The 19418-nt window shown below is 34.4% G+C and overlaps 1 protein-coding gene across 1 annotated transcript in view; it reads left to right on the top strand.

The window, feature by feature from the left end:
• VhaAC45 (Vacuolar H[+] ATPase AC45 accessory subunit) overlaps positions 1-19418 on the top strand; it is a 240993-nt gene that overhangs the window by 147935 nt on the left and 73640 nt on the right. The window contains exon 6 of the mRNA XM_090411994.1: positions 10042-10277. Coding sequence (XP_090268120.1) covers positions 10042-10277 — 236 coding nt within the window. The remainder of the gene's footprint in view (positions 1-10041; positions 10278-19418) is intronic.

Raw genomic sequence — 19418 nt, forward strand, 5'->3', positions numbered from 1 at the left:
TCTTTAACACTCTCCTTTGCATTTTTACCACTGTATCTGCGGTAAGAGATAAGGAGACCAAATTTGTGCGCAATAGTTCAGATCAGGTCATATGAAAGCCTTGGAAAGAGTCAAAATGACTTCTTTATCTGTGCATGTCATTGTTCATTTCAGCATTGCAGTTATTTATGTGAGTTGTATTTGCAGTCTTTGCTATGTGGCCCCTGACCTTCAACTTCCTGTGTAATAAAACTAATACCTTAGCCTCACCAGTTTCATCCAGCATAATCCTACTGATATAATATGCTCATTGAATATCTCGTTACATCAAACTTTGCATTAATTAACATCGAACTGACATCAGTTTTCACATTCCCACAGTTCCACTGTATTCAAATCATTCTGCAAGTTCATGTCCATCACATTCCTGATTACCCTGCCTATCTTTGCATCATCAGGAACTAGCTGTGTGTTTTGTTAAATACTTCCCAACATCATTAATGTTAAGATTGAATTAACAATGGACTGAAGACTGATCCCTAGGGTGCACTACTGATCACCTTAAATTTTTCAGACTATCATCTCTCTTACACCACTTTTTGACATGTCAGTCAACCGGTCATCCTCTTATCCAATCTAATAGTTTATAATCCAGTCCCATATTATCCAGTTTAGGATATAGCCTTCCATGCTATACCCTATCAAAAGCTTTAGCAAAGTTCAAAGTATCATGGTATATCCATTCCCCTTTTTCTAACTCAACTCCAACATTATTATTAAAAATAGTAAGCATATTACTCAAATACGATCTTCCCTTAGTAAACTCATCCTGTTCATTGCAAAATATAGATTGTGTCAACCCATTTCTATATGTAGGCTATTACCAACTTCTTTAGAATTTTCAAGACCCTTCCAGAGATATTCATAGTTAATATCATTACACAAAGACTGATCTGTCATACATTCTTTCTGCTCCTGTAAAATCTTCTCTGTGTTCAGATGACTTAAATTATAAAACCAGATAAGAGGCACACCCTGTTCCTCTGAACACTTTTAGCATCTGTGATAATGTACTATCACTCCCCGTTGCTGAATTCTTATTTAGTTTATGCAACAGCTCTAGTACCTCTTCCTTGCATACCTGTGTTTCTTCATCCATTGTTTATATTGAGCTCTGTGTTGCATGTACTAGTTTAGTAACTTCTAACAAAATAGGCACTCATTAGTTGAACCATCTCCTGCATCTGCCACGCATACTAACTGCACTGATGAGTTATTCTTTCACATTCATATAATGCAGTATAATAATCGAATGATTTGTTTTGTTTTTTAGTTTATTCTTATTGCATGTGTGGTATTCCTTCACATCCTTTTTTTTTAATGCCTGTTTAATAAAATTGCACATCCATCTCACCTCTACTCTTATTCTTCAAACTTTAGATCCACATTCTGATATTGCATCATTTAAGTTTTTTCATTACTATTATTATTTTTTTTTTTTATTGCCTTCCATGCACCATATATTCTCATCTAGCAAACTGATACCATGGGATTGAACCTAATATTCTCCTCAGTTGCTCATAATTTCCTGCTTTGTAGTTGATCATGTAACCTTTTCTGAATGGATCATCTATACCCTCAGCTACTTTTGAGTTAGTCAGCATCTTCACTGTCACCAGCTACTGCAAGACAACTTCCATAAGCAGCACATAGCAGAAGGAACTTTTGAAGCCAAAGAACAGCTCCCATATTCTTTGGCATCAAAAGTTCCTTCTGCCACATGCTGCTTATGGAAGTTGTCTTGCAGTAGTTCAATAAATTTGACTTCATTCTTCTCCTTAGATTTCATTGCTACCTAATCAGTGTTTGGATAATTCAAGTCAACTATGAAGGTTACTCATTAGGTTTATTTGGTGATGCATTTCATTGTTAACTGTAACTGATCCACTAGGTCTGTAACAACACCCCAACCATGTATTTGATCTAGTCGTACTCTGCCTCATGCAATAGATCCAAACTCACTGCTGAACGGAAAATTGTTACAAATATTGCAGATATAATTTTCTACCCTAATTGGACTGAAATCATCTGATATCATTAGTATCACACCACCCTCTTGTCTCCATAGCTCAGTTGGTATAAATAAAGCCCTTTGGTCGGAAAGACCTGGGTTTGATTCCCATCTGTGACATGAGGAACCTTCATCTGGTCTCTTTTGATGAAAGATGAGTCATACGGAGGTATGGGGTTTTTTCACCTGGAAACTCAGTTTTTTTCTGTTCCCCAGAATAGTCAAACCGGTCGTGAACATGCAAGAAGTCAGGAATACTTACGACAGTCCCTCCAGCCATAGGTCTGATTCATCATTATGCTGGTCCCAAGCCCGGATAAAAATAGGAGGATTGAGATGGTACCATACCTTCCCATAAAAGGGGTTCACGGCTGTTGTATCATCATACAAAATAAAACTTAAATATAAAGAGCTAATAAGCTTCATTTCGGCAATGAAAACATTACTTAAATTAAGGGGATATTAAATCCCACATAGTTTTAAAACCGAATAAGAAACTCAAAGATTGGAATCAGAGGGTTTCTTGCCGAATATAGTAAACTATAAAGTATCGGCGACACTAGTGTTAGCAAATGCAAGTGATCCTAGTACGTAGTACAATACCGAGCAACTCGTTGCAAAGGTGGGGGAAGTTCAAATCGCTATTCTTAGGTATTTTCCATAATGTAAAAACACATTTCCTAGGAAATGTATGCTGTTATTACATTATGGAGGGAGGTCACTACCCAGACTGGTTTCAGCCTTTTTTGAGGCTTCATCAGTGAGTAGCTAGACCTAATACCAAAGTGTATAGCGAAAAGAACTTATATACTCTGCGAACGAGTTATCCAAACAGGTGCAACCATTAAGTTACTTAAATATAAAGAGCTAATAAGCTTCATTTCGGCAATGAAAACATTACTTAAATTAAGGGGATATTAAATCCCACGTAGTTTTAAAACCGAATAAGAAACTCAAAGATTGGAATCAGAGAGTTTCTTGCCGAATATAGTAAACTATAAAGTATCGGCGACACTAGCGTTAGCAAATGCAAGTGATCCTAGTACGTAGTACAATACCGGGCGACTCGTTGCAAAGGTGGGGGAAGTTCATGTGTTTTTACATTATGGAAAATACCTAAGAATAGCGATCTGAACTTCCCCCACCTTTGCAACGAGTTGCCCGGTATTGTACTACGTACTAGGATCACTTGCATTTGCTAATGCTAGTGTCGCCGATACTTTATAGTTTACTATATTCGGCAAGAAACTCTCTGATTCCAATCTTTGAGTTTCTTGTTCGGTTTTAAAACTATGTGGGATTTAATATCCCCTTAATTTAAGTAATACAAAATAAAATTTAAAAACCCTGTTGTGTTGTCTATTATTCCTAAAAATACTTTATCTTTGACACTCAATACTACTTTCAATATTGCTGAATAAAGAGGTGATGTTAAAATTCACCATCAGTATTGCTTAAACTTGAATTCTGGATTAAATATAGTTGTAGTGGGGGTGGAATTATTTATATAAGATGAAGTTTGGTCAGTTAGGTTGAATTTTGAGTAATCTTTTTTTTTTTTTTCCTTTTTTTTTTTTTAAATTCAAAGAGGGTATAAGGTAACTTTTCTAAGAAGTTCTTGTTAATATTTTCTTCTGGGAATTAGTAGGATCATAATCGAAACTTTTGTATGTAACACAGTCTCTTACCAACATATTCATTTTACAATTGTATTCACTGGTATTGAGGACTGCATTGGGATTACCCTTATCAGTTTTATTATGATATTTTTCTTTGTGTAATTTATAGCACACAGAATTGACTGCTAGAGAGATTTCTTTTAGGCATAGTTCACATAAGAATTATCTCTGACTCCAACCTGACTTTATATATTGGCAATATATACAGTCAGGTTGTGACGACACCATGTTCTATATGCATTGTGAGGTCTAGTTTTGAGGGAAACTTGTGCCATAGTATCGTAAATTATCTACATATACACACAAGAAATGTTATTTATTAAATATACTGCCAAAAATATGCCTATATACTGCCAAATATTTCAGTTTGAAACTAACAAACTATGATCAGTTGCCTGAAAAGCATTTTTACAGCGTAGAATGCAAACAATTGAATTTTTCAAATTAGTACGAGTCACGTGATGGTAATCGAAGCATTCTTTTCACAAACTTTACTAAACCAAATTTTTAATGCTGATTTGCAAATGCAATCAGCATTAATGAAAAATTTAATGCTTGAGTATCATTACCAGATTGTGCTCTCTTCTAATCCATGTTCTTGTTAGTAAGAGCTGAAGTTTCAATGTTTGATCTGTTTTTTTAAAGATCTTACACAAAAAGTGGTTGTGAAATTTTTAAATGTACAGCCTCACTCAGCTGACTCATTTTGGGCAACTTATCATAGCACTCCAAGATTCTTATCTTTTCTTGAAAAGATAAATCTTTATGTTTTTTGCTTGCTTCTGCCATAATGATAATTGCTGTTTTAATGAGCACTTAAAATCAAATTCACTTACTGAAAGAGAGCATGAAAATAAACTTCAAAAATCACAATTAGACTGTAATAAATTTAGTTTAATCCTTTATCCAAGTGTGAGCAAACAAATTTTTCGCCTGAAAATATCTTCAGGACAATATTGTGTTGTACTACCTTACTGGGGTAAGGTAGGTGTTGTTCTACCTTACTGGGGTAAGGCAGTACACCTGGCAACTTGTAGCAAAGGTGGACTAAGCTAACATCGCTCCTATCCCTGCATCTCCCATAATGCAAAACACATCTCATTGCGGTTATGTATAATGTTATGCATTAAGGGATTGGCCACTACCCAGACTAGTTTCAACCTTTATTGAGGTCTCTTCAATGGGAGCCAGGCCCAGTAGTGGAGATGCCAGGCAGAAGCACTAGTGAGGTCATCTTTACCTATAGGAATTGCCAAAAGGTGTGCCACCTTTTTTTATTAAATTACTCTGGATTTAGAAAAAGTTGTTGAATGTTTATTTTTCACTTGATTAGACTATAATAAATTTAGTTTAATCCTTTATCCAAGTGTGAGCAAACGAAGTTTGCGTCTGAAAATATCTTCAGGACAATATGGTGTTGTACTACCTTACTGGGTCCTGGCTCCCACTGAAGAGACCTCAATAAAGGTCGAAACTAGTCTTTATAGTGTTTTGGAGATGTGTTTTGCATTATGGGAGATACTGGGATAGGAGTGATGTTAGCTTGGTCCACCTTTGCTACGAGTTGCCCGGTGTTGTTACTGCCTTACTCCAGTAAGGTAGTACAACACTATATTGTCCTGAAGATATTTTCAGGTGCAAACTTTGTTTGTTCACACTTGGATAAAGGATTAAACTAAATTTATTATAGTCTAACCAAGTGAAAAATAAACATTCAACAATTAGACTGTATTTATGCCCCTGCATTTGCCTGGAAGATTTAAGATTTATGGAAGAGAGGAATGTCTTTCCTATGGATCTTAGCTAATTTGTATCCCAGATGGTATCTCTGTGACACAGACAAAATATTGGAAATTAAATCTGTGTTTAATTCTTTCGTTATGCGGTTTCCATTCTATTTGATTTTAAAATGAACTTCAACAAGCACCTAAGTTTAAGTACAGGACGGTATGTTCTCCAACCAGTAGATAAGTTCAAATCTCACTACAGGTATGGATATTTGTGAATGTCTTTAGATAAATTTCAATTCTTGGTATAAAACCAATCGCCCTACTGGCGATTTGTGTTTATTAATTGTCTATTGCCTTATATAACATATTTATATTGACTTATCCTTCAGTTGATTAGAAATAAAAAAAAAAAGAAGAGTGAAATAGTGAGTGCTAATGATAAAAAGAAGCAAAAAATTATCTTTATCTAATTGAATTAAGAGATATGAGTGTGGTGCTAAAAAGCAAAACGTGATTTTGGACCGAAATAGGCAATAGTGCAAACCATTTCCTCATTCAGTAAATATTTGGGAATTATTAAACCTGCATTCAGAAGAATTGAGAGATAATGACATCATTAACATCAGTGAAGAACAAGATGAATGTGATTCAGATGAAAATACAAGGGTGGGAAAGGTTCTTGGCCTCGACCATAGATGGCAACACTATTGGCTTGATTTTTTTTGCCTAAGTTGGTACATCTGTCATAAGCATCCATGTGAAATTGCAAGTCATTCTATCAAATAGTTTGTTTTATATAGCTGTCTGAAGCAAAAGTGTTGTCTGTGTCCCTTGAAATGGATAAAATTGAGTATCGTGCAGTTATAAAATTTTTTGTAAAAGAAGGTTTAACGGCAAAAGAAATTCATTCGAAGTTCATAAAAGTTTATGGGCACTCTTCTCCTTTGTTTTCGACAATTAATAAATGGGTTGCTGAGTTTAAATGTGGCCATACTATCCTTGAAGATGATCCACGTGAAGGACGTCCAAAAAATGTAACACCAGAAATCATTGATCAAGTGCACGATATGGTATAGGATGACTGGCGAGTCAAAGCGCATGAAATTGCTGACACTGTAGGCATTTCAAAAGAATGTGTAGGATATATTTTGCATGAAGAATTGCAAATGAAAAAACTTTGCTCAAGATGGGTGCTGCACTTGCTCACAGCAGATCAAAAACGCACTAACATGAAAATCTGAACAGTGCTTGGAGCATTTTAACAAGAATAAAACTGATTTTGTGCATCAGTTTATTACTATGGATGAGACTTGGATTCATCATTACACATCAGAATCCAAACATCAGTCAAAACAATGGACAGAAGCCGGTTCTAATGCCAAAGAAGACAGAGTTGGTTCCATCAGCTGGAAAGGTCATGGCATCGGTGTTTTAGGATGCTAAAGACATTTTATTTATTGATTATCTTGAAAAGGGTAAAACAATAACCTGCCCACAAAGGTGTATTGGCAATGGGAAAATTAAGTGATCTACACTATGAATTGTTGGAACATCCACCCTGTTCCCCAGATTTGGCTACCTTTAACTTCCATCTCTTCCTCTCTTGTCAGTATTTTTCCTCAAATCATGAGGTGATTGCAGCTGTAGAGGGGTATTTTGCAGATCTTACTAAAAACCACTACAGGGACGGGATAATGACACTGGAGCATCGCTGGAATAAATGTATTAGTCTTAAGGGAGATTATGTTGAAAAATTAAATTAATTTTGAAATTATAAATTTGTTTTTTCATTGTTAGGCGAGAACTTTACAGACTATCCTCGTATATTAGTGAAAGACATAACTGTAAAAGAATTTGAATCATTGTTTCAACTGTTGAAACTTGAAAACAACAAAGGGATGTTAATCTTAATCGCCATATACAAATCACCATATACAAACTTGTCTGTTACCGTGAGATGTACACAAAGAAAAAGACCCCAAATTGAGTGTAAAGTATGTTGTCCAGATATTTCTCATGATTTTCTTTTAAATACATCTTATTTTTAAATAATTTAAAACACTTTTTATTATCCTTTATATACATTGGTAGTAAATGGAAAAAACAAATGTATTTAAAAAAAATTAGTAAAGATTTTGAAAGCCCATTGATGAGTTAGTTTTTTTCATTGTTTATTATATTCTGTTAATATATTTACATGGGATATATTGACCATGTAAAGTAAGGGTTTCTTACATTAGAGTATCAGCCACATGTTTGCCCCTTTTAGCTTGTTCACTAATGCCATGTTAGGTTTGTGTTTGTTTAAAACAGATTAGCATAATTTTGCCTTTTTTTATGTGTGGAGGAGGGTGGGGAAGAAAAAGCATTGGGACTAGATAAAAGTTCACTAATTCAAAAAAATTATACTGAATCACTAAAGCTCACTTTTAAATGTTCTGAAATCCATAAACAGACATCTGTTTACTGCAAATGCAGCCTCTTTACCAAGAGTGTCATGTGACACATGACCACAGTGTTTTTATTCTCTTTTTATGGATCATTTCTCTCAACACATCTGTATTGTTTTCCTATCTATTTTCAAGCCATTTCAGCTTCTTTTCAAGAACAGTAAAACTTTCTCCTTAATCACTTTTATAGAGCTTTCACATGTTTTGTGAACCCTTACTGTTGATAATGGCTTTATTGATGCATGCATGTTTAAATCCTACGAGTGCAATCTCTTGACTGATGTGTTATGCACAGTACATGACCATATGTTTCATTGTATCTCTTTCCACTGTGCTGCTTGCATGATATATCTTGGTATATCACATGAGACTAGATGAAAAATTGAACGGGATTCTGATTAATTCAAAAAAAGAAAAAAACACTAGTGTATATACACACACACACACACACACACACAGTGATATCTCGCTAATCCGAACTAATAAAAACCGTGCTCGTTTGGATTAGTGAAAAGTTCAGATTAGCGAATTTTCCCCCAAGAGAGAACAATAACTAGCATTTAAGACAAAAATAATCAGATTCTAATGATACATCGATTTAATTCTGTAAATAAATGAAATAACTGATAGAAAAAAAAAACTACTGTACTGTAATGTAAAACTTAAAAAATAATGCAGTACACAAGTTTATTTTAGTAAAAAATTTAGTTTTGTATGTACCTGTATTGTTGAGGAACACAAAAAAAAGTTCACAGAATAACACACAAAAAAGTTTTTTTATTTCTTTGTAAAAAAAAAAGTCACTGATATTCTTTTGCTTCTTGGAAGCTAAACTTTTTTTCGAATGCTTCTTCTCGGAGTTGCATTAGCAATAAAATTTTGTGGAATGGCGTATCATTCTGCTAAGCCCATTCTATGCACATATTAAAACTGTCAACTTCATGTTTTACTTTTTTTTTTCATCGAGTTCTTTATCGTCTTCATCGTCTTCTAATTCATTCTGTAGCATCATATTTGTAATTTCAGCATCTGATTTGATTTCAAATTCACTTTCGGTTCTACCTGTAATCCATTCCGTAACATCTGTTTGTGAAATTTCAACATCTGGATTTATATTTTTAACTAAATTATGCACGTTTTGAATTTCCTCTTTTTGTATATCACCGTAGTTATCTTTGTAAATTCTAGAAGGCCACAGTTTTTTCAATGACGCTCAAATTGCTTCAGGTTCGATGGCTTCCCAAGCAAACAGGAACACACAATAAGTCAAAATAGGCCTACAGTATAACCGTTCAATCGACAGTATGAAAAAAAATACTGTACTGTAATAATAATAATAATAAAATAAATAATAATAGTTAAAATAATAATTATTAAATAAAAATATAGTACACAAAATAATAATACATAATAAATAAAACTTTTTTTCTTTCAAACCGCAGTTCGGATTACTGGAGGGTTCACATTAGCAAGATACCACTGTATATATAAAGACTAATATAGATATGCAAAGTGGCTCAAACTTTGGTTGTAGTGAAAAAGTACACACATTTCTGTTTAATATTTATTTTGTAGCATGAAATCATACGGATTCAGTTCTTTACTACTGTATGTACTTATCACTAATAGGCAGTATGAAATTTCATTTGTTCAAACTGGAGGAAAAAATCCCTATGGCTCTGAAAATCAGTTATTTTTATTATAAAAATATATTTTATAAAAATATTATTTTTTAATTGTTAATATCAGTGTTATAGCAGCAATATCAAGTTAAGTGTATATCCATTGTATGTTAAATTTAACCTTTTGTTATATTTTTATATAGTTATTTTATTTTATTATTTTTTTTTTGCCAAATTTTGTATTAAATTTTTGCCAAGAAGGAAGAGTGAGCAAATTTAAAATAATATTCGAGCAAACTACACATATAACAATTGTGTGTTCTATATTAAATTCTGTGTTTTTCACTTTTAAATCTAATTTTTTTTTTTTTAATTATGTGATTACTGCAAGACATTTCAGTAATGTTATATCCATGTTTGAATAGTTACAATTGATCTCTTGTATACTCCTGTTATTTTGATAAGGTATTCAGGCTTCTACAATTCAGGATTTGTATTTTTAATTATTAGGATCCCTTGCCATTGCCTCATGCAGTACCTCATATGAGAATATCTCGCCAAATCCTGTCTGTTGCAGAAAATAATATCACGGAACCTTTAAATTACTCAGATTGTATTTTGCTTTATACGGAGGCTATTGCTATAGTTGCATATTCCAATATCACAAATGAAACCTACATGTATGATATTAATCTTGCTGATAATTCTCCAAGTTTGAGTGGATCCTCATGTGAACCCAATGCAATGTAAGTTATATTTCTTACATGTTACATTGCTTATAAGTCTTGTATATAGTATTAACATTCATTCTTATTTTGATGTTCTTGTATTGTACTGTTTAGGCTCAACTGCAAATAAATATCTATATATTCATGAATTTAATTATAATGTTAGCTTGATTATTTTTCATGATATGATGCTAGGTACTTACTTTGGCATCTGGAGTTTCATCCTCTTGAGGTTATACTGATACACAGGGTAAGGCGATAATTAAAATTTAAATTTTAATAAGCATGAGCAGTATTCTCATGCAGGATGGAATAATGAATAACATCTTCACCCTTCATGTTTTTCACAGGGATACCATACATGTGCTAAAAATACACTGCTCAACAAAATGTTTTTCACAAGTATAAGTAACCCTCATATAACGCGGATGTTAGGTTCCCTAGAAATGCCGTGTTATATAAATCACGTTATACGAGACTTAGATCACGTAGAAAAAGTAGGGTTAGTTTCTGAAATCTTTTTTTTTTTTTTAAATTATATAAACAACAATGACATATCCAACAAAAACAATATTTTTATTTAATTCAGGTAATTCATGTAAGTTAAGAAAACATAAACTATGTAAAATTATAAAAATTACAAATTGTACATAAATTTCATTGCACATAATGCATAAATGTTTTAGACACAATAAAATAAACTGCATATTTTAATCGTCATCACTGTCTTCAGAAATAACATTTCGTAGATGTTCTTTAAGTGGCCGGAGGTCGTCACCACTTGAAATCTCTTGGATATCATTTGTATAATTCTCATATGTATATAACTCACCAGAAAATAAACTGCTCAGCTTGAGATTAACACACTTATGATTTTAAATGCACTTTCCTGGCAGAAAACGAAGACAATTTTCAACAATAAGCACTTTATACAATAAACCCTAGATGGCAAACCTATGGCACCCATGCCAGAGGTGGCACGTCAACGATTTAGAGGTGATATCCTTTTGTACACTTATAAATTATTCAAGTTTTTTTTTTAATTGTTACAATATGTACAAGCTGAATTTTGTTTTACACAAGACAGCAGCTATAAAGACGTGCATATGATTGGTGCAGTATTAACAAAAGATCACGCGGCCCAAAGACAAAAGCAACCGACAAGTTTTGAGTTGAAATGCTAATTCTCTTCAATCGAATTCCATAACATCTGAAACTGTCATAACAACATTCACTATTAGTTTTAACACGTTCACAACAGTGTCATTTATCATTCCGATGGAACTTCTCATTACTAACTGGCTCAACTCACACAAACGTTTCAACCCTTGGTTGAATTTTATGGCTTCTTGTTTGCATTTGAGGTTGCAGGCGAACTCACACATTCATTATATGGCATGTTTCAATTCTTGGTAGTCTTTTATTTTAAGTTAGCCTTTGTGATCTGTGATACTGACATCGAGAGTTTCAAATGCAATAAAACAAACACTTATTTCATAATTGAAAAATTGGACAATAATTTTTAGTTAGATACTGTGTTTCAGTGCAACATATGGTTTTGCTTAAGTCTATACAGCATAGTTTCTGTGAGAGGGGACATGTGATTTATTACTTAGTGCCATTTTTATTCCATCTGTCTCTAATTGTATTATTTGTTGAGAATGACACAGACTGCAAAAGCGTGTATAGTACCTTATTCAGTGATGCAATAAAACTAAATTCGATACTTATAAAAAAAGTTTCAGATTCTATTTGATAAAAAATAGAATCTAAAACTACTTGCACGATACGGGCATACACAAATTTAACTAAGATAAAATTTGATTTTATCTTCGTTAAATTTGTGTCTGCGCAGTTAGCCTAGTGGCTATGTGCTTTACAACCATATGCCTGGGGAAGGAGTGTCCTAGGTTCGATTCCCGTCGGTGACGTGAGGAGCTGAAGGATCTTCCTCAGCCATAGCCAAGTTAGCCAGTCTTGGACGTTGATAGCAGGGTTTTTTCCCCAGTTTATTCTAAGGTTTTTCATCCTGCAAAGCAGGCAAACTGGCCTTGAGAACTCAACACTACAGGCTATAGGATACACCGGGGCATAAGGCTGACCACCTTATCCTGTAAACGGAGTGAGGTCCGATGATCAATGGACCCTCGACACCACAAGGTAAAAGAGGGTATAAGGAAGATGAGATGAGATGAGAAAATTTGATTTTTAAGTCCAGCGGTGAAAAATATGAAAAAAAAAATAAAAAATAAAGCATTACTAGAAATTGTAGACTGCATTATATCGAAACTGCGTTGAACAAGGGCTGCTACAATTTGTAGACTTCATTATACGAGGGTTACCTGTATTTTATTTTTGACAGTGTCTCCAAAGGTGAATATTTGATATAATAAGCATTATGGCATGCAAATTCAGTGTGTGTGAATATGCCCCTTATACCTGTTCAACATTTCATTGTTATTCTATTTCTATTGTACATCACCATACCAAATATTGCCCTGCCTCATCAAAAACTGGGAGTTAAACCACTTTTTTAACTTACATTTTAGAAATAATGAACTTTACACCCGTGTTATAAATAACTTTTAATTTCCCGACGTTTCACCCTTCATATTAAAGTCATCATCTGGAGTATATACAAATATACAATGACAAGCTGAGTTACATTTCATACAGTAAACTAAAGAAACAATGATTTAATCACTGGTTATTTTACTGGAATGACCTCTAGTGAAAAAAAAAAAATACTGATAAAATTACAAATTAATTATTTAGAAACTACATCAAAGCTAAATTCTATTTAAGACAACACGAGAGAAACATTCTTTCTTATAGATAGTTTTCTTACAGTAACAATGATGTCCTATTTTTAACATTACAATTGTTATATTAGATTTAGGATTCTGGATTATCTACAGTCCTGTTTATAGTTAACTCTTAGGGAGAAAGGTTCTGTGGGTAGAATATGTACTTTCCATATTCTTGGGATTTTAAACCACCATCATTGTTTAGATTGGGGTGGTTGATAAGAATCTCACAGGCTTCCTTAAATTTGCGTTTGTACCATGTTTTGTGTGATGTAAACAACTGGTGCTTTTTCAGTCAATTCTGTGTAAAGTCAGGGCATGATCAGAAAGGCCAGCTTCACCATAGTTATTATATTTAATGTGTCGTTTATGTTCCTTTTGTCTGATAGGAATTGTGCATTCCTGTTTCCCCTATATATGGTAGATTACAGGTGCAGTAAATATGGTATACTCCAGGGTGGGCCAGCAGAGGGAGTGGATCTTTGGGTGAGTTGAGTAAGCTTTTTAATTTTCCAGGAGGTTTAAAGATGACTTTGAGATTGCATTTCTGTAGTATTCTGTTTATTTTACCTGATTAGTTACTCAGTTTTGATGTCTCTGTTCTCTTTACAAATGTCCCAATCAGTGACACAATCCTTTTACAGAACAAATTCCCTCCAGATATCACAGCGCTCTTTGCGCATGTATTATAGTCTGGTTATTTTGTATGGCAAAACACTTTCTACCAACAAAAAGAATGCATGCACAGCCATGGGCTTGCCATCCCCCCCCCCCCATTGCTAACTTTTATATAGAACATTTTGAGCAACATGCTCTAGATTCTTCTCCTTTAAAACCCAAAGTCTGGCTTAGATACGTTGAAGATGCTTTCACGATCTGCCCCCATGGCTGCCAGACACTAGACACTTTCCTTAGCCACCTAAACAAAACACAAACGCGTACAGTTCACAATTGAGATTGAAAAACAGAACACACTTCTGTTTCTAGATACACTTGTCACACGTCTTCCTTTTTCCAACACAAAAACTCGGTGTCGTTAATACTCTAAAAAACAGGGCTTTGAAGATCTGCTCCAATGAACAAGCACTGAAAGAATTTAAAGTTTTCAGCAATACTTTTCTAAAAAATGGTTACAGCCAAAACACTATTAACAAAATTCTCTTGTAGAGAATTTTGGTAATAGAAATGTCAAAAAATGTCATTTTGAAAAGTCAATAATGTCAAAATGAAATGTCAATAAAAAACAAAGATATACCAGACTACAATAAAACTATAACGATTCCTTACATTAAAGGGATATCAGATAAAATAAACAGAATACTACAGAAATACAACCTCAAAGCCACCTTTAAAGGTCCTGCAAAATTAAAAAGCTTTCTCAACTCATCCAAAGACCCACTCCCTCCGCTGGTCCACCCTGGAATATACCGTATTTACTGCACCTATAATCTACCATATATAGGGGAAACAGGATGCACAATTCCTATCAGACAAAAGGAACATAAACAACACATTAAATATAATAACTATGGTGAAGCTGGCCTTTCTGATCATGCTCTGAACACTTTACTTAGAATTGGCTGGAAAAGCACAGTTGTTTACATCACATCAAAACATGGTATGAACGCAAATTTAAGGAAGCCTGTGAGATTCTTATTAACCACCCCAATCTGAACAATAATGGTGGTCTAAAAATCCCAGGCATATGGATGGCACATATTCTACCCACGGAACCTTTCTCACTAAGAGAACTATAAACAGGACTGTAGATAATCCAGAATCCTAAATCTAATATAACAATTGTAATGTTAAAAATAGGACATCATTGTTACTGTAAGAAAACTATCTATAAGAAGGAATGTTTCTCTCATGTTATCTTAAATCGAATTTAGCTTTGATGTAGTTTCTAAAGAATTAATTTGTAATTTTATCTGTATATATATTTTTTTTCACTAGAGGTCATGCCAGTAGAATAACCGGTGATTAAATGTTTGAAATGTAACTCAGCTTGTCCTTGTATATTTGTATATACTCCAGATGATGACCTTAATATGAAGGTCGAAACGTTGGGAAATTAAAATAGTTATTTAAAACACGGGTGTAAAGTCCTTAATTTCTAAAACGAATGCTGATCACCGTGCAATACTAAAAGAAAGGCACGTTTTTAAGTGTTTTATTAATTTTGTGAAGCAGTACAGTTAATTTCATAGCAGAGTTTCATTATATGAATTTGAAGGTTTGACAAATGCCTCATGGCCACTTGGTGGAACAAAGTTCAGTGGATATTTTCGCTGCTAATGATATCACTACTCAGTGATATCAATTTAATTGTTTAACCACTGGCCAGGCACTTGTGAGCAACTGCTACTCAAGATATTGTGAACAGTGGTATTGTTCTCTGCAGCAATATTATCTTTACTGTAATTCAGTTTAAAAAAAATTACTTGAAATTGAAATTACATGAACATCATGTTGCATGAATGAAGCATTAACGTCTTTGAACGTCGTTTAAAGTTTAGAAACTCATAAGGCACATGCACATTGATAAATGTTCAAAAGTTTTTAATTTTCCTCTTTTTTTATTGGAAATGGACAATGTCCAGTACCTCAATATATATATATATATATATATATATATATATATAGTGGATTCTGGTTAATTGGAAACACATCGGGACTAGAAAATACTTTATCCCAGTTAGGCAGCTGCCCAAATAATGTGAAATTTTATGGAAAAAGCTAAATATCACAAAAAGTTATTAAAATAGATAAACTTTCAGTATACCTTTGTTAACTGTTTTTATTTTAAAAAATTAAATGTACAGATATGTCAGTATCCCTAAAGTAGTTAATTAGACTTACGTATCTATCAAAGAAGCATGTTATGATGATAGCAGCAGAATTACAACCAACAAAATTAGAAGATAAAGAGGATATTAAGTCTGAGGGATATGGTTCATTTGAGGCTGTGTGATATGAGTTAGAGGCAAATAGGACAAAATACGTTGTTAGGGGGGGGGGGGGCTGCTATAGACCAGGGTCTACAGAAGATGCCATTTATTATTGGCAGATTAGCACAATAAGTGTGGGCTGAACAATTATTATGGGAGACCTTAATTATGAGAACATCGATTGGAGGGGAAAGAAATGGGGGCATGGTAAGACTGGAGTGGGATTTATACAGTTGCTAATGGATAATTACATGAAATAACATGCTATAGAGGAGATAAAGGATTTGAGGGTGTTGGATCTGATAATAGCATCAGAAGATGTATCCATAACCAAGGTAGACACTCTGCCCCCAATTGGGAAGATTGACCATGCAGTCTTGTTCTGGGAAGTTGCCAGATATGTGGAGGTCTCTGTTAAGAAGGGAGTTTATGTTCGACTATAAGGCTGGTGATTATGAAAACTCAGGTGTCATCTTGAAGCAGTGGCTTGAGAAGCTACAAGGAAAGAATGTCAGTAGTGCATGGCAAGTGGTCAGAGATTGCTTGAGAGTAGCAGTATCAGATTGCATTATCCAAGGTTAGGAGGATAAACCAAGTTGGAATTAAGTGGATGAGTAGGGATATAAAACAAGAGCTTCAAAAAAAGAAAACATAGTGGATGAAACAAGCAGTGGTGACAGCACAGTGGTAAAAAAAACTGACCAGGCATGCAGTCAGGAATACATATCCATCCTTGAAGTAGAAAAAGCTATCATAGGCTTGAAATGTGGAAAGGCAGCAGGAGTAGATGATATTCGACCAGAAATGCTGAAGTATGGTGGTATGAAAGTCTTACAGTGGCTGCACTGCATAGTTCAAAAGGCCTGGACAGAGGGGAAAATTCCTGATGATTGGAGTGCAGCTCTCATAGTACCCATATATAAAAAGGGAAATAAAACTGAATGTGAGAATTACAGAGGTATTTCCCTACTGAGTGTTCCTGGCAAGGTATATGCCAGTATACTTGAGAAACTGTTGAGAAGAATTGTGGAAGAAAAGCTTGGTGAAGAACAAGCTGGATTCAAGCCAATTAGAGGCTGTCAGGATCAGATCTTCACTTTACGACAAATAGTCGAGAAAGCATGGAAATATAACAAAGATCTCTATTTAAGTTTTGTCAATTTGGAGAAGGCATATGACAAGGTGCCAGGAGAGAAGCTATTCAATACGCTGCAGTTATATGGTGTCAATGGGGCATTATGTCAAGCAATACTTAGTCTTTATTTGAGTTGTAAGTCAGCAGTTAGAATTGAAGGAAGTACAGGAAGATGGTTTAATGTTAAATCTGGTGAGAGACAAGGATGTACATTATCCTATGAAGGAAAGTGGTATTAAAAATGATATCGAAATTGGAGATGTTAATGTCAGCTCTTTGCTTTATATGGATGATGTTATACTTCTAAATAAATTCGCTACAAGTCTGCAAGATTCTCTGACTAAATTGAATGGCTGTTGTAATAGATATGGTATGAAGGTCAGCAATAAAAAGACAAAAACAATGAAAATAGGCAGAATCATTGAAAATGTCAACTGTGTTGTGAATGGAGAACCTGTGGAACAAGTAAAACATATCAGCTACTTAGGCACGATTTTTAGTGAAGATGGTAAAATAATATATAGAAATAGACAACAGAATCAACAAAGCTGGTATGGTCTGAAGTCAATTGAATAAATTCATATGGAATAAGAGAGAAATTAGTCAACGCTAAATTAGCTGTATACAAGACAGTGTTCAAACCAGTTTTAACTTATGGATCTGAGAGCTGGGTCAGAAGTAAAACACTTTGACCAAAGACTAGAGACAGCAGATATGAGAGTCCTGAGAAAGATTAAAGGCATGAATAGATGAGATCAATGGCAATATCATTTCCTATCTCGTTTTTAATATGATATTAAAAACGAGATAGGAAAGAGCTTGACATTGTCAGCATCCAGGAATGCGTTAGCAGAGCTAATCTCAGGTGGTATGGTCACTTAAACAGAATGGGTGAGGAAAGATTAACAAAACAAGTGTTCTCTGCCAGGTCGGCAGCAAAATGACCCAGAGGAAGACCAAGATATAAGTGGATTGATACAGTACAAAGTGTCTTAGACGATAGAAACATAAGATCTGATAATGTTGGAGTCTTGACAAGTAACAGACTGATTTGGGGGAAAATTGTAGATAGGAAGTTAGTAATGATATAATTTTTTCATGTAGTACTATCGTATCCTGTACACCCCTTGAGGATACATGGCAGGAATTTGATGATGATATAAAGACAAAAGTGATCAGCATACTCATGAGCAGCACAAATTGCAAGAAGGGCAACTAGTGTTGTAAGGAAGGCCAAATCAGAGTATGAGAGAAAATTAGCCAAACAGGACAAAGTAAACCCAAAAGAGTGATTTTGTTATGTAGAAAGTAAGAAGAGAAATGACTATGGCAGAATGATTTTAACCAATGCTCATGGTAGGAAGGTGCGTGAACCAAAAGAAATAGAGTTGCTGAGGTGTTGAGCATATTAGAAAATATGATTGTGAGCACAGCAGTGGGACTGGATGGCATATCAGCCCATGTACTACATGAATGTGCAAGAAATTAGCATTGCATTATTGCATTGGCACTCTCTTGGAGCCACCTTTATGCAATACTATCTTACTTCTTTCCACTTCCATTGCATAAAGGTGGCTTCAAGACAGATAGCAAACTACAGGTCGATTAATATATCATGAGTGGTTGTTAAAGCATTGAAAAAGTTGCTGAAAAGTAAAATACAACAGTGGGTGGATAGGGATGTGATACTCGATAGCGGGAACCATGACTTTGTAAAGGGTAGGGCCTGTCTTAGTAACTTAGACATAATGATTTTGCAATAAGAATTGGATAAAGGTAATCGCTACGCCATAATGCTGCTCAACTTTGCCAAGCAATTTGACAGAATAATGCATGGAAGACTATTACAGAAACTGGAGAAGATGGGAATGGATATGAGGCTAGTATCATTGATGAGGGATGGCTGACAGACAGGCACCAGGAAGTAGTATATGGTGGAGTGGAGTCTGATGACTAGTGGAATACCTCAGGGTTCTATCCCAGGGCCATTACGCCTTAATTTGCATATCAGTGACATAGGGAAAGATTTAAGAGGAGATATTCAGTTGTTTGCTGATGATGCAAAACTGGTAGTAGATAAAGGTGATGTAGATATCATGCAGAATAATTTAAATAAATTGTCATTGTGGGCTAAGGATAATGATTGTCAATTTAATGTTACTTTGAAATATAAGGTACTCACTTCTGGTTGAAAAGGTTTTGCATGTGGTGTTGATTTACGGGAAATTGATGAGGCTAGGGAGTTGAGAATAATGGTCGACAAAGA

The sequence above is a fragment of the Typopeltis vanoorti genome, chromosome 2 (assembly GCF_054136105.1).
Source record: "Typopeltis vanoorti isolate ZY-2024b chromosome 2, IOZ_Tvanoo_1.0, whole genome shotgun sequence".
In the NCBI taxonomy this organism is placed as follows: domain Eukaryota; kingdom Metazoa; phylum Arthropoda; class Arachnida; order Uropygi; family Thelyphonidae; genus Typopeltis; species Typopeltis vanoorti.